Below are 26167 nucleotides of genomic sequence, written 5' to 3' on the forward strand. Positions count from 1 at the left end.
TCTTAAAGGAATAATCTCCACTCTTTCTACAAAATTGTCCTGCAATGAGAAAGACACAATACTTAAAACAGACTGTGGATGAGTTTATGAACAGAGACTCAGTCCCCAAGACAGCGTCTCAATCCCCTCCCATTTGTGCGCAAAAGCGATCTCTGGCCCATATCCTGCAGTCTGACGTTGACAGGTCAGACATGGAGGAGAGGGAGGTGGGCTCAGAGGGGGGGGGGGGGGGATGCAGCTCTGTCATAGGGAATAGATGCTCTTATAGATGCTGTCAGATATGTTCTGCATATTCCTGATAAGGTGTCAGAGGAGTGTGAGGAATCTTATTTTAATGTAAAAAAGAAGTCCTCAGTTACTTTTCATGTGTCAAAGAAATTGAATACCCTGTTTGAAGAACCATGGGTTAATCCTGATAAGAAGTTTCAGATCCCTAAAAGGTTGCTCTCATCTTTTCCTTTTCCTCTGAAGGATAGGAAAAAATGGGAAAATCAACCGATAGTGGACGCATCAGTCGCTAGGCTGTCACATAAAATTGTATTTCCTGTTCCTGGTGCAGCCTCCCTGAAAGACACGGCTGATCGTAAAATTGAGACTACACTCAAATCATTGTACACAGTTCCCAAAGACCCACTATTGCATGTGCCCAAAGACCCACTATTGCATGTGTGTGGATCACTAAAGCCATTGCTAGATGGTCAGGTAACCTAATTGAGGGGTTAGCTTCCTTATCTAGGGGGGGGATGTTGTCTTACTCCTGCAACAATCACAGGACTCTGCTAACTTTATGGTGTAAGCCATAAAGGAAATAGGCGTGCTTAATGCACGCACCACCACTATGGCAGTGTCGGCACGCAGGGGCTTGTAGCTACACCTGTGGACTGCTGACGCGGACTCCTGGAAAGGCGTGAAAGGCCTACGATTCACAGGAGAAGCCTTGTTTGGAGATAAATTAGACAAATGGATCTTCACAGCTACTGCGGGTAAGTCTACATATCTTCCTTCCGCATCCCCCCTCACCAAGAAGACTTATTCAGCTTCTAAGTTACAGTCCTTTCGGATGGCCAAGTTCAAGGGCAAATCCAGTGGTGCTTCTACGTCCTCCAGCGGCGCAATAGGTAAACCACGCAACCCAGCGACAACAGGTGCTCAGGAACAGAGCTCAGGCTCTGCTTCCTCAAAGACTTCGGCATGACGGTGGACCGCAATACCTGGAAGGCTGTCAGGTGGGAGCCCGACTACAATTCTTCAGTCAGATCTTATCAAATTCGTGCCAGGATCCCTGGGTCATAGATCTTATTTCCCAGGGCTACAGACTGGAGTTCCAAAAGCTCCCACCTCACAGATTCTTCAAGTTAGGCTTACCAGTTCCACAAGAAGCAAGTATAACTTTACAGCATGCCATCCAAAAACTGGTACAGACTCAGGTCATTGTTCCAGTTGCATCTCATATACTAAACAAATGGTACTATTACAACTTGTTCGTAGTACCGAAGCCGGACGGTTCGGTAAGACCGATTCTGAACCTCAAGTCTTTGAACCCGTACTTCCGAGTGTTCAAATTCAAGATGGAGTCTCTGAGAGTGGTGATATCAGGTCTGGAGGAGGGTGAATTCCTAGTGTCTCTGGATATCAAAGATGCGTACCTTCATATTCCGATCTGGCCACCTCATCAGGCTTATCTCCGGTTTGCACTGCAGGACTGTCACTACCAGTTCCAGGCCCTGCCATTTGGTCTCTCCACGGCACTGAGGGTGTTCACCAAGGTGATGGCAGAGATGATGTTTCTACTCCGCAAACAGGGAGTGAACATAATTACGTTTGACATGCCGTTGAACGGCAGTTGAACGGAAGTTGAACGGCTGATTCTAGCCAGGAGTGGGATCCCCAACAAGGTTATCCCAACTATGATCCAAGCCAGGAAGGGGGTAACGTCTAAGCATTACCATCGTATTTGCAAGAAATACTTCTCTTGGTGTGAGTGCAGACATTATTCTGCGGTGGAATTTTATCTGGGACATTTCCTGCCTTTTCTGTAGGCAGGCGTGGATATGGGCCTGCATCTAAGCTCCATAAAAGTCCAGATTTTGGTCTTGTCCATTTTCTTTCAGAAACAATTGGCTTCTCTCACTGAGATCCAGACGTTCTTGAAAGGTGTTCTGCACATCAAGCCTCCCTTTGTGCCTTCCACGGCACCTTGGGATCTCAATTTGCTGCTGCAGTTCCTCCAATCGGACTGGTTTGAACCGTTACAGAAGGTGGACGTAAAAATATCTTACGTGGAAGACTGTCACACAGTTGGCCTTGGCTTCCGCAAGACGTGTGTCGGAGCTGGGGGCTTTGTCTCACAAAAGTCCCTATTTAAATTTCCATGAGGACAGAGCTGTACTCAGAACTCGTCAGCAATTTCTTCCTAAAGTGGTGTCCGCGTATCACATCAACCAACCTATTGTGGTTCCGGTTGTCACCGACACCTCTGCTACTTCAAAGTCTTTGAATGTTGGGAGGGCTTTGAAGGTGTATGTGAAAAGAACAGCTCGTCACAGAACGACGGGCTCGCTGTTTGTTCTTTATGATCCCAATAAGATTGGGTGTCCTGCTTCAAACCAGAGAATTGCACACTGGATCAGACTTACTATCCAGCATGCTTATTCCACGGCAAGTTTGGTGTGTCCAAAATCTGTACAGGGCCACTCTACTAGGTCGGTGGGTTCTTCCTGGGCGGCTGCCCGGGGTGTCTCGGCTTTACAGCTCTGCCGAGCAGCTACTTGGTCAGGTTCGAACACGTTTGCTAAGTTCTACAATTTTGATACTTTGGCCTCTGAGGACCTTGAGTTTGGTCAATCAGTTCTGCAGGAACCTCAGCACTCGGTTTGGGAGCTTTGGTACATCCCCATGGTACTAAATGGACCTCAGTATCCTCTGGACGTAAGAGAAAATAAGATTTTAATTACCTACCGGTAAATTCTTTTCCCCGTAGAGGTTACTGGGCGCCCGTCCAGTGCTTCGTTCTTCCTGCACTGTTACTTGGTTAAGTATTGTTGGTTCAGCCGTTGCTGTTCCTGTTTAAAGTTTGGTTAGCTTGGCTTTCCTCTTGTTGTGTGTTCTGGTTCAGAATCTCAACACTATCCTTATCTGTCCTTCTCTCAAAGTATGTCCGGTAGTCATTCCGAGTTGATCGCACGCTGCCGATTTTCGCAGCGCAGCGTTCAGGTAAAAAAATGGCAAAACTGCGCATGCGTATGCACCGGAATGTGCACGCGCGTCATACGAGCACAAACAGCATCGTTGCTGTGCAATGCTTGTAGCGACTAATCCATTCGCACAAACGATCGCAAGGAGATTGACAGGAAGAGGGCGTTTATGGGTGTCAACTGACCGTTTTCTGGGAGTGGTAGGGAAAACGCAGGCGTGACCAGGCATTTGCAGGGCCGGTATCTGACGTCAATTCCGGGACCTCTGACACTAGAATCAACGCACAGGATAAGTAACTACAGGGCTGGTCTTGTTTTGCACAAAATGTTTTGTACTGCTCGGCTGCACATGCGATCGCACACTTGCAAAGCTAAAATACACTCCCCCGTGGGCGGCGACCATGCGTTTGCATGGCTGCTAAAAGTAGCTAGCGAGCGATCCACTCGGAATGAGGCCCCATGTCTCGCCACTCTTCATTCTTCTGGCTCTGTTAGAGGTGGCGGCATGCTGCGGGAATGTACGCTCGCTGTGGTGCGGCTTGCGAATAGTTCTATCAGGAGCTCAGTGTCCTGTCAGCGGGGAACGGGACCATTAACCCTTCAAGAGGTTCCCTCCCCCCCCCCCCCCCCCCCCCAAGTCCCACAAAGCAGACAGGCTGGTGCCAACCAGCCCTGCCTCAAAATAACAAACAGAGAAAATAAATGCAGAAAACTCTTCAGGAGCTTCCATAAGCGTGACCGGCTCCTCAGGCACATTTTCTAAACTGAGTCTGGTAGGAGGGACATAGAGTGAGGGGCCAGCCCACACTATCAAATTCTTAAAGTGCCCATGGCTTATAGTGGACCCGTCTATACCCCATGGTACTAAATGGACCCTAGTATCCTCTACAGACTGCGAGAAAAGGATTTACCGGTAGGTAATTAAAATCCTATTTTTTAACGTTTTTATACTTTCCCTTCCACATGGACTACAATTGGGAATAATAACCTTTCCAGCAGCATGGAGAGTGAAGCGAGTCATGCAAGGGGACGCGGTGCACTTATTGGGGTTTCTGTCCATATTACAGAAAAAACTACCTCCCAAAAATGTAACAATCTCATGTCGATCTTTTCACAGTGTCAGCCTTTCTTCCATGTCGACCATGTCAGTGTTGAATAATAGTGGTCAACCTATTGACCTTATCCAGGTCACCCCATTGATCTATAACCTACTGATTTAGAGTCAAATGATTACAGTCACCCTAACATGACTTATTGCTCTTCCTTGTACACAACTGGTTTATATCATTGTTATTATATATAAACATCTGATTTGTACTTTGTTTTCTAAAAATCGTTTTGGAAAAAGTTCAATATTGAGATAAAAAAAAATGTGCTTCATTTTCTGTAACGTAACTTTTTTATTTTCTAGGCTTATTGATGGTGTGAACATAACCAGTGAAGATTCTCACATGTGGCTCATCCCATTTACCTGTGGAGAAAATCACACAATCACAATCAATTTTGATGATACTAAACCTATTGCAGGACTTAGGTTTTGGAATTACAATAAGTCTCCCGAAGACACATATAGAGGGGTAATTGTTTTTGTCACATTTGGCGTTGTAAATGAATAATGTAAAACTTTCACAGGGCCACTAAAACAAATACAAACATCATGCAGAGTTAAAAATGTTGTTTTTTGGAGAAAACAAAATAGCAATTATGGCAATAATAGGACATTCATGACACTTCTAGGTGATCTACCGAAGTGAAATTGTATGACCTGTTATTTTTGTGTAACTTTTATTCATGACAGATTACAGGTACAATCCCCCCCAAAATTCTAGTTAATTGTTTTCACTTATTGATGGTCAGGTAATTAGCTTAACAAAGGAAGCAGATGATCTAAGTGCACTGCTGAATAACACTTGTGTGTTTTGCATTAGTTTTACAGTAAGGGGTGAATTTAATTAGCCCCAAAGCGCAGCTACCTGCAGCACTTATCAGGGATTTTTTTCGGGACCTCAGCAGGCTCCAATAAATAATCCCAGATAATTAGCTCGTTTTCGCGAACGGGCAGTGAAAGCACATAGGTCCGTGAACTTGTTATGGATTCTACAAGTTTTTGACCGAAAACAGATAATTTTTTCAGGCTCCAATGAATTACCCAAAACTAAATAAAATTGAAATGCCCATTTTTTTGCCCCGGAAAATTATTGGTGCCAATTGAGTTCCCCCGTAAATATGTTAAATACCAGAAACTGCAGCGACAAAGAGAATTCTGATTGTCTCTAAAAAAAACAACAACCTGACCACCTGAAAAGCAGTGTATTATCTAAAATATGAATGTGATTGTTCCAAAATTCTCTTTTCTTAAGTGTTTCCATTTTCTACTTCAGTTAACGAGGTTTGTCATGACATCCTGTCTTAAGGGGGATACACACGGACAGGTCTGTGTTAAAAATCTAAGCAATCTAACAAGATTGCTTAGATTTTAAGCACGGATCTGTCATGTGTATGCCCCCCAGCGATAGCGATGCGCGGCCCCGCACGGCGCTATCGCTGGTGCTAGATTGGCCTGCATGCAGGCTCAATCTAGCAGGTCGCTCACTTCAGCGCTGTGTGAAGTGAGCGGCCCACCGCGTCCACCCCCCACGCTCAGCACACCACGCTGTGCTGAGCGGGGGAAGAGATGTGTGCTTAGTGGTCTTTGTTAAGATCAGATCGCTCAGCACACATCTCTCCTGTCAGTACTGGCCTTTAAGCACCATTATGATGACATGCTAAAAATCTTTTCCAGACCATTTAAATATACAGTATAATACTATAGTACAATAGGTTTTACGCAATTTAGTGCTTGTGGCTCATAGGTGCACTGCGCTAATGGTGGCCACATGTGGACCAAACCTTACTTTCACCTGAGTGTTAAGCACCAGGATTATCTTTCAATTTGGCAACATACTGTATTTGGGTGGCTTTTGGCCCTAGCAGCTTTTTCACAGCCTATTATTGCAGTAGAAAGAAGACTATGCCTGATACTATTCCTGTTCCATGTTTTAGGGACACAGATGCTACAATATTACGCCAGTTGTTTGAGAAAAACTTAGAGTGAACATTATCAATAACCCATTTTTTTGTATTCATACATTACATATCTTAATCATACTTCAGCTTATATGAATTTGTTATTCAAAATCCTGCAACCCTCCGGCAATTATAACTGGAGCCAGATGCCAATATATGTAGGTACCTTTCAATATAGGATCCTTACTGTTCCCTATTTTCATTTGTAATTTGTTTTAAATGAAAATGTTAAGGTATAAATGTAAAAAAATATTCTTGTTACAGCAATGATTCCCTACCATGTCTGAAGGTCCTAATAATACCCCTTTTCCACTGCTATCCAGGAAATTGATATGTCCATCATCCTGGCCAATTCCCGGGTCCAAGCTCTGTGATCCTGGTCCGGAGCATGGTCAGGGTCACGGGTAGTTTTTGTTTACACTGACCAGGTTTTGCACGTTTACACGCAAACATCCAGGATTTTGAAGTCAGTAGAATAGAGGCATTTAGTGTGATTACAGAGCTCACTATAAAATGTATTGCTCTTTCTTTCTCTCTTCTATAGCTCATCCTAGCATCTTCTTGACAGTTTTATATGTTGTTTTTGTTGTTCTTAATCTTTAAGGCACTAAAGTAATGCATAGTGCCGGATAGACAAAATACAAGGTAGACAAAATATAAAACATAGTATAGGAAGACCCTGCTCATGAGAGCTAATCTAAAGGTGAAGCGTAGAATGGAGTGTGTAGTGTAGGCAGAGATTCAGAGATCATTTAAAGATTTTATGGCTTGAGAAGAAAAGTATAATCATGCGTGGTAGAGAATTCTAAAGGTGGAGAACAGTGTATCAGAGAGGAGGAAAGGCACAAATCAAGGGCAGATCTGTTGTGAAGATGAGTCATTTGGATTGGGTTCCAGAGGATATGGGGAGTCAGATTAGGGATCTGCAGAGTGGTGCTGCAGATGTGAAGCAGGTACATATGATGTATGACAGAGCTGTCACAACACCAGTAAATAGCATAAATAAGCAAAGAATGTTTCTGGACTACATTGTAGTATATGTATGCGGCAAAGCCCAATTAGTTTTGTCTTTTGCCTGAAGAATCATTAACCATAATAATAGATATGATGTATATCCGAGTAATGCTACTAAACACCTATATATAGAGCACTTCAGAAAGGGAAACATCTCCACCATTAATAATATTAGTTATTTTGTATATTAACTTCTAATTCTGTATGGAGGTGCTACACAGGTAATCAGAATCTGAATATGACCTAAACTCAAAAAGAAAAATTATTTGGTTATCACAACTTTGGCCAAATTCAATTAACCTGAAAATCACAGTAATTTACTGTGATTGCCATTTGCTCCTACGATTTGCCTATTCAATTGCAAATTTGCGAAAACTGAATTACGTGAAAATTGTTGAAAGTGAAAAATGGGTAAATCTGCCTGTACCCCCTAAAAAAACTAAACTAAAGCCCAGTACTCACGGGCCGATCAAGGAGAGATGCGTGCTGAGCGAACCGCTCAGCACACATCTCTCCTGCCGCTCAGCACAGCGCGATCTGTGCTGAGCGTGCGGGGGGAGACGGGGGGGCCGCTCACTTCACCCAGCGGGTGAAGTGAGCGACCCGCTAGATTGGCCTGCATGCAGGCCAATCTAGCAGCGGCGATAGCGATGTGCGGGGCCGCGCATCGCTATCGCCGAAGGGGCTACACACGGAGCGATCCTGCCGATATTCTAAGCAATCTAGTCAGATTGCTTAGAATATCGCTCCGTGAGTACCCCCCTTTAAACTGGAAATTGGGTAAAATGACTGTTATATGCTTTTAAAAAAAAAAAAAGTGGAAAAAATTTATAGAAAGCAAGTGTTTTTCATCAAAATAAGGTCTAAAATTAAAGTGGGGGTACATTAAAGTGGGTATAAGTATATATTTAGGTAATTTTACACCACTTTATAAAACGTTCCAAAAATAAAGATTACTCTCACCTGTAAGCATAAAAAGACTTGTCCCACTCATAAAGAACACCATACCTTGTACCCCAATTTCCATCTTTTGCACTTTTTCACCCCAAAACTGACATGTCATTATTGGCCAATTAAAAATAATTAAAAACTTTTAAATACCTAATTAGTCATTCATGGGGGTATTCCATGAGTTCTGAACCAAATCCCAACATTTTTAAATTACAAAAAAGTGTTTTTTTCCCAGCTTTTTATCTGGCCATAGCTGGTGAATTTAAATTTTCAGTAAAATTACCGTGAATCCGTTTTTGCTGACAATTGAATAGGTACTATAAGCGATTTGTGATAATTTTGCCTTTTTTACAGCGAAAATGGCTTTTCGCGGCTAATTGAATTTGGCCCTTAGTGCACGGACTACTGTATGAATCACAGAAAAATAATTTAATAATTCTTTAGCTTTCATTAAAATTTGTTTAAATACAGTGCGTAATGGCTAAACTGAGCGATACTGTATATTAAAATCTGGGAAATCGTGAGAAACTATGAAGAATACAGTAGAAATAAGTGAATGTTATGTCGGCTTGAGACTGGTTTCCAGAATGAATCATAATAAAGTCCGATGGGTGTAGTATATTTTGTTGACATTCATAATGTCAACATCATGGTGGAAATGTTGACATGCTTTATCAACGTTCATCATGTCTACACCGATGAAATGTCCATATGATTAGAATGTTGACAAATGTCCCTTGTGGTCTAGTAGTGACTTCCGGGTACGGTGACCTGGTGATGGCTTTCGGTAGACCCAGTGGTGCTTCTGGCGATGAATATATCCCTAATTCTCTCCCTAGTGCTTAAACTTATCTTCCCCTCCCATAACCTAGCCCTTCTCATAGTGCCTAACCCTAACCCTCCCATAGTCTACTGCTAACCCTGCGCTGCCAGGGTTAGGGTTACATGAGATTATTAATGTCACTCACCTCAGAGCACAGCCACTCAAAGCATGATGGCGGCATTGTGGTGCTGGCTGGCATCCCTTATTGTGTGCTCTGTTCTCTTTGGTTATAGTCCCTACGGCAACGACCAGCCTGTGGTCCAGTGACGCTCATCTGAGCAAGCTATACTGCCATCGGTTTCTCCTAGTTGGCATCTAGTGTCTGTCATCTTGTTGGAGTCCGTTTAAGTAACCCTGGGCAGTGTGCCTCTCTATCAGCCCTATTTCTATGGGCTTATCCCTCTCTGTTTGGGCACCCTATTTAAATCCTTCTTTCTTTCAACAGAGTGTCAGATCTGTGTCTGCACAGCCTGACTGCTACAGTTTTGTACTGGGGTTCTGGGTCTTGTGGATACTCTACTAAATTCTCAAGCTGTTCCCTTTTGGACCTACTAGTGGATACTGTTCCCAGTCGGGCTCTTAACACAAAGTTATCAATGACAAATAGCGCATATTGAGTAAATACACACAGATTTATAAAGTAAAATATAAGCAGACACCATTAAAAGAATAATGTGTAACAGATAATTGTAAGTTAGTTCTGAACATTGACTTGGAGGAATTTTAGCCCGTTCCTCCATATAAACAGCTTCAGCTCTGTTATGTTGGTGGGTTTCTTCCCATGAATTGCTCGCTTCAGGTCCTTCCACAACATTTCGATTGAAATATGGTCAGGGCTTTGACTTAACAATTCCAAAACTTTTGATTTATTCTTCTTTAACCATTCTTTGGTTGAATGACTTGTGTGCTTTGGATCGTTGTCTTGCTGCATGAACCACGTTCACTTAATATGCAGCTCATTGTTTTCCTTTAGCATATTCTGGTATAATTCAGAATTCATTATCCCAACAATGATGACAAGTCATCCTGGGCCAGATGCAGCAAAACAGGCCCAAACCATGATACTACCACCACCATGTTCCACAGATGGTATGAGGTTTTTATGCTGGAATGCAGTGTTCTCCTTTCTCCAAACAAAGTTCTTCTCATTTAAATCATAAAGCTCTTTCATCTGTCCACAAAACATTGTTCCAATAGCCTTCTGGCATGTCCAAATGATCTTCAGCAAACTGCAGACGGGCAGCAATGTTCTTTTTAGAGAGCAGCGGCTTTCTCCTTGCAATCCTGCCATGCACACTGAGCCTGAAACAAGTGAGGCTTGAAAAAATGAACTGCTGAAAGACTGTATACTGTGGCTTGGAAACAATAAGTTCAGAAAGCCTGGATACTGAATACTGAGGCTTGGAAACTAGAACTGCAACACTGAGTAGCAGGACCGGTTTGCAGGATAGTCGGGACTGGCTGCAGTACTTCTGAACTGGACTGTATAGCAAGATCGGTTTGCAGGATAGCCGGGAAACGACTGCATTACTTGAGCTCCAGATTGTGGAGCAAGACTGGTTTGCTGGACTAAAGCCAGCGGTTCAGGATTACTGGATAGAGTCAATGGGTGCTAAGAAAACACAGCACAGGAGTCCATAGGTAGATAGCTAACAGAGAGAATCCCTACAGATCTGTAGAAGACAACAAAGCGCTGGCATCAGGAAGTGCTTTTGCAGGATATTTATACCCCTGGGTGACTGTGGATTGGTTGGTGGTATTTTATGATCACATACTGGCTTCCAGTTGGTGTTTGACTGATCATTGATCCAAACTGTCATGGCTGTGTCCTTCTCCAATTCTGGAGGGAACTCTGGCGTGGAGTACATTAAGAACTTGCAAAGGGAATTGAGACAATACCTCCACGTGAACTCTTCAGTTCAGGTCTAGCACTTCTAGCTGGATGCTAAGTCTGCTATAATCAGTAGTCTGCAAACTTCATAGTCAGAGAAATCTCAGGTGCACAATCTGTCAGCATCTTCTAATACAAACACCTGCTGTAGCTGGGAAGCTGAAGTCTGTATGGAGCTTAAACAAGACTAAGATAAATCCTGAAACACTGCAGTACGAGAGGTAAGGTATAAGGAAACACTTAGTACATGGAGGAAGAGGTCAGGATTGTGACACTTTTTGAACTTGCAAACTATTACATGCTTTGCTCTTGGCGTGATTTTTGTTGGTTGACCACTCCTGTGGAGGGTAACAATGGTCATGAATTTCCTCCATTGGTACACAGTCTGTCTGACTTTTGATTGGTGGAGTCCAAACTCTTTAGAGATGGTTTTGTAACCTTTTCTAGACTGTTGAGCATCAAGATGGTTTTGTAACCTTTTCTAGACTGTTGAGCATCAAGATGGTTTTGTAACCTTTTCTAGACTGTTGAGGATCAATAACTCAGAAATCTCCTTTGTTTGTGGCATGATACACTTTCACAAACATGTATTGTGAACATCAGACTTTGATAGATCTCTGTTCTTTTAAAGAGACAGGTTGTCCACTCACACCTGATTGTCATATCATAGGTTGAAAATACCTGACTCTAATTTCACCTTCAAAATATCTTCTAAGCTTTAAGGTTCACATACTTTGGACACTCACAGATATGTGATATTGATCATTTTCCTCAATAAAAAAACGAGTATGTCTAATTTGTTTGATATGGTTCTCTTTATCTACTTTCAGGACTTGTGTGAAAACTGAGGTAGTTTTAAGTAAAATTTCAGCAGAAGTATAGAAAATTCTGAAGGGTTCACAAACTTTCAAACACCACTGTATCTATAGGCAATTATCAGAGATATATGTAGCTTAAGGTAAGCTTCAAAGCAGTTAAAAGTAAAATTAGCTTCCTAACATAAAGTGTAGTCGGTTCCAGGGAACCCCTGCCCTTTTCTCCTAGTCCTGAAATAATCAAAGAAATGTATGGGCAGTATATTGCAATCTTCACTCCCGGTAATGAGGATAGTGTGTGTCCCACTGGGAGAAGTGTAGGTGTAATAGGTGGTGACACTCCATTAACTTATAGCATACGTAGAATGCCTTTAATTATCTTTTACTTTATTAGTCAGCAAGGAGCAACATTGCTTAAAATATGGTTATTAAAAAAAGTTTATAACACCTAGCATTAGTATTTGCTTATTCAGCAATTTATACCATTGACTATTGTGTCTTGTGCAGGAGAACGTGTGTAATAAGCGACATTTATGCTACAAGATTATATGTTCCAAGGTTTTGCTAGGTACAAACAAAAAAACATTGTCTTTGAATATACAGCTGGATAGTCAAAATATGGAACAAAGTGCACATTCCATTATCAGTAACCCAAACTATTAGGATGGAATCACACAATCAGGATGCATCAATGGGCACTTTTTCTAGTGCCATCTAATGAGACAGAATGGTTGAAATGTGTGACAAAAGTCACATCCCTGTTATTAATATGTTCTGATACAAATTATTTGCTGAATTCTCAAGCAACCCTTTATCTACCCATGTGTTCTATACAGCCTCCTTCTATAGTGCCTCCTTTCTTACACATTCCCCACTTCAGTTACATTTTGCATCTCTCCTCTTTGTTTTCCTGTGTTTATGTTAGGATCCGCAGGTAGCGAATCATTTTGCTGGCAGGTCCCATTTATTTGTTGCCACGGGTTATGGCTTCAAACATTGTTCTGTTTTCCTAAATCTTAGCTGGTCTTTTCTGCCTCCCTGTGTGTTCTCATCATGTGTTCACTAAGTAATTAGCTGTCTGTCTGCAGAGCAGGTACACGCATGCCTTTGATTTAGAATTACTCTCCAGGAGTTGTCTGATTGGGCCCTGCTTTCTTTAAGTTACTGCCAGCCCTGTACTCAGTCCTGGTTATACTGTCTCTAATGTCAGACTTTACAGAGTCTTTTTGGCCTGCAAGTTCCAGTGAGATTATTGCTTAATCCTTCCAGTAGTCCGCTCTGCTGGAGTGGCACCTTTTTCATCTGAAGGTTGGTGAAACCTTATACTTCACCTGCAGTGAGCTCCAGATTGTGTACCTGCATCTTCCAGATCTGCCTGGCGGTCATCTAGATCCTGCATTTCCGGCCTCCGGTCGCACCTTCAGCAAACAAACTACAATATTGGCTTACTAGCTGCAACATCGGTGCAATCGCCACACCTTCATCAAACAAACTACAATGTCGGCTCACTAGCCACAACATCGGCACAATCGCCGCACCTTTAACTAACAAACTACAATATTGGCTCATTAGCCACAACATCGGCGCAATCGCCGCACCTTCAGCAAACAAACTACAATATTGGCTTACTAGCCACAACAATGGAGCAATCGCTGCATCTTCAGCAAATGAACGCCAATATTGTCTCACTAGCCACAACATCGGCACAATCTCCACACCTTCAACAAACGGATTACAATATCGGCATTAGCCGCAACATCGGTGCAATCGCCGCACCTTCAGCAAACAAACTACAATACCGGCTTACTAACCACAACATCGGTGCAATCGCCGCACCTTCAACTAATAGACTACAATATCTGCTCATTAGCTGCAACATTGGCGCAATCGCTGCACCTTCTGTATACTTACTACTAGACCGGCTCACTAGCCGATACATCAGCAGAACTGCCACACTGTTTGATTACAAACTATTATACTGGCTCCCTGGCTGTAATATAGACTCACTAACCACTTCCTCAGCTCAATAGTCACTCTACGTTTCATTTATCATCACCGGCATTCAGCCGCATCATCGACGTACAGCCGTCTCTCGTGCTTTGAACTCTAAATGATTATCAGCTGCATCATCGGCGTTCAGCTGTCTCTCCTGCTTTTGACTCTGAGTGATTATTATTTGTGTCCAGGTTCTTTTGTGACAATAAAGTCACCATTTCTTACTTGAGTTTCACCTTGCCTCTCTCCATACAGGTATCTTTGGTTGTCTGGTTACTGACAACCGTAACATCATAACCAGCCACCTTAGGAGAGATCACCTAGGCATCCAGAATGGAGCAGGCACAAAATTCAGCGCAAGTCCTTGCATCCCAGATCTCTGCACTTACCCAAAGGGTTCAAGAGCTGTCCCTTCGGGTAGAAGACGTACGAGCATTGGTCACTCCGCCAGCCATTCGAGAACCCAAGATCAATCTCCCAGATCACTTCTCTGGTAATCGGGAGAAGTTCTTGAACTTTAGGGAGAGTTGTAAGTTGTATTTCTGACTCCGGACTCTCTCCTCAGGGTCAGAAACACAGTGTGTCGAGATTATCATCTCCCTGCCCCAGGGGAATCCTCAGACTTTGGCCTTTAGCCTGCCGCGGGCTCATGCTGCATTACATTCCGATGAGGCGTATTGCTCTGCACTTGGCTTCCTGTACGAAGATCCAGACCGGGCGGCATTGGCCTAGTCTAAACTACGATCCTGGTCCCAAGGCCAACGGGCCACAGAAGATTATTCCTCGAAGTTCCGCAGATGGGCCGTGTACTCAGGATGGAATGATCCAGCTCTACGAAGCCAATACCGCCTAGGCTTGTCTGAGGCGATCAAAGATATCCTGGTTCAGCTGTCCATACGAAGAACATTGGATGAGCTCATCTCCACAGCCATCAGAATTGATCGTCGTCTCCAGGAACGAAAACGTGAGCAAAACCTGCCCATTCGGTTTCCTCAACCATTGGCTGCGTGGGCTCCAAGTCATGACTCGGAGCAACCCATGCAAATTGGTGCCTTCCGCCTCAGGAGAGATGCCGCAGACGGGCACAGAGTTTCTGCTTATATTGTGGTTGCAAGGGACACAATTTGAAGACCTGTCGGCATTTAACCATCTCTCCTGCTTTGAAATCTCTCAGTGATTATTATTTGTGTCCAGGTTCTTTTGTCACAATAAAATCACCATTTCTTATTTGAGTCACCTTGCCCGTATCTCTCTCCATACAGGTAACTTCGGTCATCTGGTTACTGTCAACAGTAACAGTTTACCACTCTCCCTGCTAGTTGTACCTGGTGTCTGGCCAGGAAGCTGTGACCAGTGGGAATACTGTTGCAAAGGCCAAATTTCCTTATTGGAATTCCTGGTGAATACCAAAATCCCATTAGATTCCACTCCCCTGGGTTGCTTCTAGTGTGCAACGACACCAAATCCAATCTACTGCAGTAGAGTCCTGACAGGAGGCTCTGGTCCCAATGGATTCTGCAGGGACTCTGGTTCAAAAGAAAGATCAAAATCATTTCAGCTCCTTCAGACATGCAAGTGGCAACCCAGAATCAAGTAATGAATTATAAAAAAATATTTCACCCGTATGGATTCTAGTCAACCCCAAATCCACATATAAAAGGCCACTATTGATCCTGGTCTTCCATAACACCTCAGCAGTGTCACAGGCTGATAGAATCCATGCTATGCCGCATTGAGGCAATAATTCATGCAAGAGGGGCCCAAACCAAGTACTGAGTACATATGCATGATTATACTTTTCAGAGGGCCGACATTTCTGTATTTAAAATCCTTTTTTTATTGATTTTATGTAATATTCTAATTTTCTGAGATTTTGGATTTGGGGTTATCTTAAACTGTAAGCCACAATCATCAAAATTATAACAAATAAAGGGGCTAATTCAGTAAGGATAGCAAATTCTGATAATCAGCAGAATTTGCTATCCTTTGGATCGCATGCTGGGGGCCGGCCATCGCTGGGCAAGGTCGCCTAGCATGCTGACTAGCGCCTCCCCCCCTTGATGAAGCAGAAATTGCGATCACCTCACAATTTCTGCTTCATCGTAAAAATTACAGAAAGTTTGTGACTCTGTGCACCGAGTATACCTGTTCGGGCTAGCTGCAGCACTTAGGTGACTAACCTATAAACAGTAATTGGTGATTAAATGCTGCGCTCGGCCCTATTCGTTGTGTGGGTGTCTCCTATATATACAATAGGAAAATGGCCAATGTGTAGAAATATGGACCTTGCACAATATATGTAATAAATCTTTACTGATCAATTCAAAAAGTAATTAATGACATAGATCTTCCAAACAAATAAGAAATGTAAGTAACGTAAGGATTAAATGCAGTTAATTCTGCAAATAAATTAAAAGTAAAGTAAATTAGAGTATAATGTCCCGCAACAAGTGATATTAACCTCCTGGTCAACACGGTAATGTGAGCGGTACCTGACCCTTGGTGAGTGACCAAAGAGACTAAGGGAAACACAGTCTTGAATGTCCTTCGGACAGCGGCGTCCCGCTCGTCCGAGTAGCTACTTGCACTTAGGTATACCTTATGGGAGTAGTTCTTCACGGTGTTCGGTGGGTATTGACCGGGTGTGTGTTGGGAGCAATACCCTCCGGACTGGTCCGCCCTATTGCAGCCCCGTTCCCCTGCAGGGCGCCGGTTCACCAGCGCTCCCTGGGTGATCGTGTGCTGTGTAAGCAGGGAACTATCTCGGCAGGGAGTGTATCACGGCAGCGGCTGTGTGCGACGCTCGCCGTGTTCCCCGCCGTGCGGATAGGGTTTGTCAAACTGCCCCCCCGGGGACTAGTCAGTCTGCCTCGGCTCTGAACTCCGCTCGCCAGATCTCAGTCAGCCGCTGAAGCACGAACTGTCTGGACGGGGGACTAATCAAGCCACCCCGGCCCTGAACTCCAGTGACGCGTGAGTGTATGGACGCTCACCAGATGTCAGTCAGCCGTGGAGGCAAGAAACGTCTGCACGGGGGATGAAGAACAGTCGCGGCTCAATGAACCGCTGACCATCCCCCCCGCCGTGTAGGGAAGTTGACTCTGCTCACCTGTCACCGCCGATAATGGCCTCCCGTCACCGGCTTCTTCCTCTGGTGTCGCCTTGTAGTGTTTGTTAGCGGAGTTCTCGATCACGCGTTCTCAGCCTAGTGTCCTGTCTTTCTCCCGTGCACGGGTCCTGTACTTAGTCGAACAAAAGAACAAAACCTGCTACGACACAGAGATAATAAGTACCTAAATTACCATAAGGAATTATATTACGCAGGGAGCTGTACCCTTTAGCATGTGACAGCAAGATTACCATTAGGAGCAATGTTGTATGATATCCATTTATTGCACATGTTTATGTACATTCATGCACATGTATATACTTTTATATGCATCTATATTTACATAGAGTTTTGTTGTCATGCATTTTATTTATTCAATCAATCAATCCCATTGAACATGGACGTGGGACTGTAGTTTACCAAACTAACCTGGTTTTAGCCTTAAAAGGAAGGCTAGAATTCCTAAGATTGACAGTATCATGGACCAATCAGTAACTGAACCAGATGGACCAATGGGAGGGTAGAACTCCCAAGACTGACAGCATCACTGACCAACCAGGAACTTAATTAGATGGACCAATAGGAAATGCACTCTTTGAGACCTGCAGAAGACAGGGTATTTGAAATGAAACCCTTTATAAAGAGCACCCACGGAGAGGACATGCAAAGACTCCCAGAGGAAGGCCCCTAGTGGGCTGAAACGCGTGGAGAGACACACATTGGAAACCACCTCGACAAAGTACAGGACCCGTGCACGGGAGAAAGACAGGACACTAGGCTGAGAACGCGTGATCGAGAACTCCGCTAACAAACACTACAAGGCGACACCAGAGGAAGAAGCCGGTGACGGGAGGCCATTATTGGCGGTGACAGGTGAGCAGAGTCAACTTCCCTACACGGCGGGGTGGACGGTCAGCGGTTCATCCCCCGTGCAGATGTTTCTTGCCTCCATGGCTGACTGACATCTGGTGAGCGTCCGTACACTGACGCGTCACTGGAGTTCAGGGCCGGGGTAGCTTGATTAGTCCCCCGTCCAGACAGTTCGTGCTTCAGCGGCTGACTGAGATCCGGCGAGCGTCCGTACACCGACGCGCCGCCGGAGTTCAGAGCCGAGGCAGCCTGACTAGTCCCCGGGGGGGGCAGTTTGACAGACCCTATCCGTACGGCGGGGAACACGGCGAGCGTCGCACACAGCCGCTGCCGTGATACACTCCCTGCCGAGACAGGTCCCTGCTTACACAGCACACGATCACCCAGGGAGCGCTGGTGAACCGGCGCCCTGCAGGGGAACGGGGCTGCAATAGGGCGGACCAGTCCGGAGGGTATTGCTCCCGACACACACCCGGTCAATACCCACGAACACCGTGAAGAACTACTCCCATAAGGTATACCTAAGTGCAAGTAGCTACTCGGACGACCGGGACGCCGCCGTCCGAAGGACATTCAAGACTGTGTTTCCCTTAGTCTCTTTGGTCACTCACCAAGGGTCAGGCACTGCTCACATTACCGTGTTGACCAGGAGGTTAATATCACTTGTTGCGGGACATTATACTCTAATTTACTTTACTTTTAATTTATTTGCAGGATTAACTGCATTTAATCCTTACGTTACTTATATTTCTCATTTGTTTGGAAGATCTATGTCATTAATTACTTTTTGAATTGATCAGTAAAGATTTATTACATATATTGTGCAAGGTCCATATTTCTACACATTGGCCATTTTCCTATTGTGTATATATAGGAGACACCCACACAACGAATAGGGCCGAGCGCAGCATTTAATCACCAATCATCGTAAAAATTATTGATGCCTCCTCCATTCGTCCGCCTCTGCCCCCGCAATGCTCCGTCTCCTCCCCATGAGTGACCAGCAGAGGCGAATGCATTTTTTGCGGCCACCCCACAGAAAACGCGGGCACATGCCCAGGACGGGCGCTGGGCATGCGCCCGCATCTTTTTCTCATAAATTGCGGTTGGATCGCTGATTGCGATCCAACCTGAATTAGCCCCAAAGGCTTGATATATCTCACTTTGCATGTAATGAGTCTACATAATATATTAGTTTCACCTTTTAAGTTGAATTACTGAAATAAATGAACTTTTGCACGATATTCTAATTTTCTGAGTTTCACCTGTACACTTTCCTATGCTCCCTAGTTGCATCTGGGTTCTGCCCATTGAGCTACGACCTCTGGGAATAACGCAGAAAAGCCCAAATTCCCCTGCAGGTATCCATAGTAAATAGTAGTACCCCATTAGAATCCATGCCCCTGGGTTGCTACTAGCGTGCGACAACACTGAGTCCAGTTTACTTTAGTGAGTCCTGACAATTGGTGTTCTATAAGGAAAGCGTTTCTCGATGCACTTCACACTTTCTTTTTAAAAGGCTTTTGATGATTGTGGGAAGTCTTCTATTAAAGAACATTATGTTATTCTATGATAAAATATTAAGGATATGACCACCTTTATTTTATTGTTAGTATCTGTTTATCCTATATGCTGCATCTTTTTCTGTATGCAAATATATATGTCCCTATCCCACTGCAGCTGTTTGCAAGTTAGATAATAAATAACTATTGCCTGGTCAGGTAACCATTTGAATTTGTCTCTGCTTGCTGCAAGAATATAGCATATAAATTATATTTAGTTACACGTTGGATTACCTCTACTATAATTTTTCATAATATGCATACTTATTATTTTTCTTAGTTATTCTAATATTTTAAAATGAGTGCCATAACAAAATGAATTGTAGACAGATGTGTCGCTACATCTCAAAGATAGGGAACTACTGTACCAATAGAGTCTTCATAGAAATCCTTTAATGGTCTTTAAATTGCACATCCCAAGGGTTGGGATATAGAGTTTTCTCAGCCTCACCGTGTATTAGTATGTACACCAGTGTATCTGTAAAAAACATACTGCTAAGTGCTTATCTTCTCAAGCTCCCCTAGGATGTTTCTTAAGTGGCTGCCATTTTCCTGCCTATGGTGTAAGATGTCCCTCTTGATGTTATATTACTTTTTGCAACACACTAAGTACTGTACAGTATATGGTAGTATTACACTTTCATGTTTCTGCAGCCCACAGAACCCCTGATACAGTGCTGTGTTTTTCAAGAATAATTTTCTGTGCTAATAGCTGTATTTTCATATAGATTGTAATCACTGTTTAGTAGTTGCTGTAGATTTTTCTGATCTGTTTGACAGAAACGCCTCCAGCAGAGTATGGACTTCTCAAAATAAAATACCCTTGTCAAAAAGCTTCTCAGCACTAATAACCAGTTGTTTCCAATTGAACAGTTACCTTATAGAATGCATTATTTTATTTCATTTTTATTTATTTTTTTTTTGCAGAAAACTCATTATCAAAATATATGTAATTTCTGATATTGAGTTACTGCTGAAGGGTAAAAGAACATACTGTATACTGTAGTAGATTGCATATTTTTTATTAATTGATGTGAACTTAATCCATTATTTCATGCAGTGTCTATCAGTTATTAATTGTGAATTTGTACAGATGCCTGAATTACAAAAGGTACTCTAACCTTTATTTCCCAGCCCAGTTGTAGAAGTGTAATTATTACTGCCACTGTCGGACTCCTTCACCAACACCTTGAATAACTTACTTCTGGGTAGTATATATTACTGTAGCACTTCCTTGCTAGGGTCAATAGCTGGTTCCTCCTGACTGCTTACTTTGGATGAGCACTGAAGTGTAGGTACTGAGGTGGGTGTGGCCACTGAAGGGGGCATGGTTACACCCTGTCTTGATGGGATTCAGTATGATTTATCGGTGACTGGAATGCCGGCCGGCAATATACTAACAGCGGCATCCCGGCCATTAGTATGCCAGTAGCGGGGTGAGTGCAAAGAGTCCCCATGCGGGCTCACTGCGCTCACCGCGCTACGGGCTCGGTGGCTTGCTGTGCTCGCCATAGGTTCTATTCCCAGTCTGTGGGTCTTGTGGACACCTACGAGTGGGAACAGTTCTGTAGCGACGGTATTCCGTCTGGCGGCATTGCCAGCTGTCTGGATTCTGACGTCTGGATCCCGACAGCCAGCAAGTTAAACATATACCTCTTGATGTGATGTATTAGTGTTTTCATTCTAAGTGCAGGGTGCTGATCAGTGAAGAAAGCATATTTAAATTGTGAAGGACAATATTTTGGACGTGATGTGTCACTACAGTAGCTATCATCACGTCTAAAGTTTTGTCCTTAAAAGTGTAAATATGCCCTCCTTACTGATCAGTACCCTGCATCTACAGATAACACTAGTGTATTTTTATTAATTATTATTATTATTATTATTATTATTATTATTATTATGTGGCACTAGTGGATGTGGTCATAATTGTGGAGGGTATAGTTAGACCTCATCTGCACTCCTGGGCCCCTACACACTCCCCTCATCTCAGTGCCCTTTAAACCAACAGTTGGGTTACAGTTGTTACTCTTATCTGTAGGCCACAGGATTTCAGCAAACACATTGATGGAATAAAGCAGAATCTTCAGGAGGAGTAATGTATTTTATTCAAATACAGCTATTTTATATGTGCTATTGTACATGGGGGTGTGGTATGGAAGGTCGACAGTAACTAGGTCGACCACTATTGGTCGACAGTAACTAGGTCGACAGGTTGTCTAGGTGTTAGGTGCCGCGGTCCGTGGCGCCGCTCGGTCTGCTTCCGAGTGACGCTCACGGCCGCCGCACCTCCCTCCCTGCCCGCCCGGCGCCTAGCAACGCCAGGACGCCGTGCGTACTGTAGCCGCCGGGTCCCTGGCAACGCTAGGACGCCGGGCGTCCTCAGCCGCTGGGTCCATAGCAACGGGGACGCCACTGGCGGACCGCGTTCCCCGTTGCCAGATAGGATTGATTAGTTGCTCGTGCAGTAGGGCAGCTGCACTGCAACTAGTAATTAGGGTCTGGGGGCTGGTCTTGCTGGCCCTCCTGTCATTGGCCAGCAGGGTCTTTTTATGGGAGCCAGCACACTGCAGCCTCGCCGGTGATAGCTTCCTGTATGCTGTTCCTGCCTTGCAACGTCTGTTCCTGGTCAGCTGTATCTGGTCGATCCTGCTCCCTGTGCTCCTGAGTTCTGGAGTTCTGAAGCCAGTCCTGGGAATCCTTCCTGTCCAAGTGAACCTGTTGCGGTCATCTGGGGGTTCACGCTTGTTGGGGTTCTCTCCCGGTTTCGTGAGTAGCGGCTTCTGCCGCGTGTTGCGGCCTAGGCCGCTTAGTCCTTGTTTTACTTTTGTATTGGTGGTTTTTGCGGAGGTTTCCGCTTTTCACTGTCCTCTCCGGAACTCGGCGGTGCCGTGTGGGGGAGTGGACAGTGGTATCTTTTGTTGTTCTTTTCCTTTGGCGGCGTGCCGCACATATATTTAGTTTTAGGGTAGTTAGTAGCCCCTAGCTTCTGTTTGCTTTAGTTAGAGGTCCCCTTGTTATTATCCTGTCTCGGTTCACGCCTTGTCTCACTCTAAGACCTGGGGGCATCGGAGTTGGGCAGACCTAATCCGCCCTTCAAGCGCGGCTTCCGTGGGCCCAAGAAACCATAGTCACTCAGGCGTGAACTGACCACACGGGTAAAACAACGGAGGTAGGTTGCTAGGGGCTATTCCCGTACTATCCCTTATTTCAGCGTCACGTCCTGGTGCTCTGGACTCTCTACACAACATCTCTCCAGTTCTGAGCATCAGGAATGTAACACTAGGTCAACAGGGTCTTTAGGTCGACATGTTCTAGGTCGACAGGTCAAAAAAAAAAACATGAGTTTTTTATGTTATTTTGGTGCCGTTTTCTTCGTAGAGTGACCGGAAACCCCAATTAGTGCACCGCGTCCCCTCGCATGGCTCGCTTTGCTCGCCATGCTTCGGGCATGGTGCCTTCGCTCCGCTACCGCTTCGCTCGGCACAGATTACCGTTCCAATCGTAGTCCCCGTGGATCGTTAAGTATGAAAAGGTTAAAAAAAAAAAGAAAAAATTTGTGAAAAACTCATGTCGACCTTTTGACCTGTCGACCTAGAACATGTCGACCTAAAGACCCTGTCGACCTAGTTACTGTCGGCCAATAGTGGTCGACCTAGACATTGTCGACCTAGTTACTGTCGACTTAGAGACCGGATCCCGTACATGGAATGGAGTGATTATACATCCAGCAACGCACAATTTACAGATGGATTCACTTTACTTTGTGCTTTGTTTCCCCATTTGAAAAACAGCTTGGAGTAATCCCGCTCCCTGTGCCTTTAACAAGTCCAGGTTTATTGACTTATCTTGCATGTGGCTCAGCCTGGTCCTTTATCATACCTTTGGTGGCAGGGGAGTTGCCCACAAACTGTCATGGTGAGGCAGTATCTTCTCACTGACACCACTGAGTCTGGACTAAGAGGTTTATCTTAAAGTCTCCTGCCCAAAGTACATTATCTGCTAGTAGACTAAAACGTTTAGTTTAGTGTCCAGAGGAAAAAGGAACCCCGCCACTTGGTGGAACCAAACCTACTTGACAGCTGAAAGAGAGGTATTTTGTACATTATATGCAATAAATGTAATTAATGTAAAGTAAGATTACAGCATACTCATATTTAAGTTTGTTTTTTTATCTGTGGATTTGGGACTATGTTATTCTTTGTGACCTTGCTGCTGTTTTCTTTTTCTTTTAAAGGTCATAAAAAATATTATTTCTCTTACGTCCTAGAGGATGTTGGGGACTCCGTAAGGACCATGGGGATAAGCGGGCTCCGCAGGAGACATGGGCACTTTAAGAAAGACTTTAGGATTTGGGTGTGCACTGGCTCCTCCCTCTATGCCCCTCCTCCAGATCTCAGTTGATTACTGTGCCCAGAGGAGACTGGGTGCTTTTCAGAGGCTCTCCTGAGTTTCTGACAGAAAGTATTTTGTTAGGTTTTTTATTTTCAGGGAGCCTGCTAGCAACAGACTCCCTGCATCGTGGGACTGACTGGATGGATATGTGGAATGTTTTAAGTGCCAATGTAAATTTATTGCACAAACGATTGGATAAAGCTGAAGCTAGGGAACAGTCAGGGAGTCAACCCATGCCTGTACCTATGTCGCAGGGACCTTCGGGGTCCCAAAAGCGCCCACTATCCCAAATAGTTGACACGGATACCGACACGGATTCTGACTCCAGTGTCGAATATGATGATGCAAAATTAAAGCCAAAGGTGGCTAAATGTATTCAATATATAATTATTGCAATCAAAGATGTTTTGCATATCACAGAGGAACCCCCTGTCCCTGACACGCGGGTACACATGTATAAGGGAAAGAAAACTGAGACAGGTTCCATGCACGGACCTTCCAATGGGACCTACTGGACAAATGGTCCGGGTTGCATCTACAAATGCATCGGTTGATCACCCTGTCCCCCAGGGCCACGGTGTCTCTCCTGTGGTGGCTGCAGAGTGCTCACCTTCTAGAGGGCCGCAGATTCAACATTCAGGACTGGGTCCTGGTGACCACGGACGCGAGCCTCCGATGTTGGGGTGCAGTCACACAAGGAAGGAACTTCCAGGGTCTTTGGTCAAGTCAGGAGACTTGTCTTCACATCAACGTCCTGGAGCTAAGGGCCATATTCAACGCCCTTCGTCAAGCGGAGACTTTGCTTCGCGACTTACCAGTTCTGATCCAGTCAGACAACATCACCGCAGTAGCTCATGTAAACCGCCAGGGCGGCACAAAGAGCAGAGTGGCAATGGCGGAAGCCACAAAGATTCTGGAAAACCATGTAAGCGCCCTATCAGCAGTGTTCGTTCCGGGAGTGGACAACTGGGAAGCAGACTTCCTCAGTAGGCACGACCTGCATCCGGGAGAGTGGGGACTTCATCAGGAAGTCTTCACACAGATTGCAAGCCAGTGGGGCCTGGCCCAGATAGACATGATGGCGTCCCGCCTAAACAAAAAACTGCAACGGTATTGCGCCAGGTCAAGAGACCCTCAGGCGGTAGCGGTGGACGCACTAGTGACACCGTGGGTGTTCCACTCAGTATATGTTTTTCCTCCTCTTCCTCTCATCCCAAAGGTGTTGAGAATAATAAGAAAAGGAGGAGTTCGGACAATTCTCATTGTTCCAGATTGGCCACGAAGGGCCTGGTACCCGGAATTGCTGGAGATGCTCACAGAAGATCCGTGGCCTCTTCCTTTAAGACAGGACCTGTTGCAACAGGGGCCCTGTCTGTTCCAAGACTTACCACGGCTGCGTTTGACGGCATGGCGGTTGAACGCCGGATCCTAGCGGAAAAGGGCATTCTGGATGAGGTCATTCCTACTCTGATAAAGGCTAGGAAGGATGTGACAGCTAAACATTATCACCGTATATGGCGTAAATATGTTGCTTGGTGTGAGGCCAGGAATGCTCCTACGGAAGAATTCCATCTGGGCCGTTTCCTTCACTTTCTACAAACTGGAGTGAATTTGGGCCTAAAATTAGGCTCCATTAAGGTTCAGATTTCGGCATTGTCCATTTTCTTTCAAAAAGAATTGGCTTCACTTCCAGAAATACAAACTTTTGTAAAGGGAGTGCTTCATATTCAGCCTCCTTTTGTACCTCCGGTAGCGCCTTGGGACCTTAACGTGGTTTTGAGTTTCCTTAAGTCGCACTGGTTTGAACCACTTCAGACAGTAGAGTTAAAATATCTCACTTGGAAAGTGGTCATGTTGTTGGCCTTAGCTTCGGCTAGGCGAGTGTCAGAATTGGCGTCTTTGTCTCACAAAAGCCCCTATCTAGTTTTCCATATGGATAGGGTGGAATTGCGGACCCGTCCTCAATTCTTGCCTAAGGTGGTGTCATCCTTTCATATGAACCAACCTATTGTGGTGCCGGTGGCTACACGAGACTTGGAGGATTCCGAGTATCTGGACGTGGCCAGGACAGCCAAAGTCAGGAAAACTGAAGCGCTGTTTATCCTGTATGCAGCCAACAAGGTTGGCGCTCCTGCGTCAGAGCAGACTATTGCTCGCTGGATCTGTACCACGATTCAGCAGGCGCTTACGACGGCTAGATTGCCGTTACCTAAATCAGTCAAGGCCCATTCCACTAGGAAAGTGGGCTCGTCTTGGGCGTCTGCCCGAGGGGTCTCAGCACTACAGCTGTGCCGAGCGGCTACTTGGTCAGGGGCAAACACGTTTGCGAAATTCTACAAATTTGATACCCTGGCTGAGGAGGACCTCCTGTTTGCTCAATCGGTGCTGCAGAGTCATCCGCACTCTCCCGCCCGTTTGGGAGCTTTGGTATAATCCCCATGGTCCTTACGGAGTCCCCAGCATCCTCTAGGACGTAAGAGAA

At 44.7% G+C, this 26167-nt stretch overlaps 1 protein-coding gene across 4 annotated transcripts in view; it reads left to right on the forward strand.

Moving 5' to 3' along the window:
• Positions 1-26167, forward strand: part of KATNIP (katanin interacting protein) — a 465431-nt gene that overhangs the window by 340670 nt on the left and 98594 nt on the right. For 3 of the 4 annotated variants that reach the window (XM_063934228.1, XM_063934227.1, XM_063934226.1), the window contains exon 20: positions 4606-4771. In XM_063934228.1, coding sequence (XP_063790298.1) covers positions 4606-4771 — 166 coding nt within the window. Of the gene's footprint in view, positions 1-4605; positions 4772-6236; positions 6349-26167 lie in introns of those variants that run through there. The other variant, XM_063934229.1, reaches the window with a different exon arrangement.

This window comes from Pseudophryne corroboree, chromosome 7, assembly GCF_028390025.1.
Source record: "Pseudophryne corroboree isolate aPseCor3 chromosome 7, aPseCor3.hap2, whole genome shotgun sequence".
Taxonomy (NCBI): Eukaryota; Metazoa; Chordata; class Amphibia; order Anura; family Myobatrachidae; genus Pseudophryne; species Pseudophryne corroboree.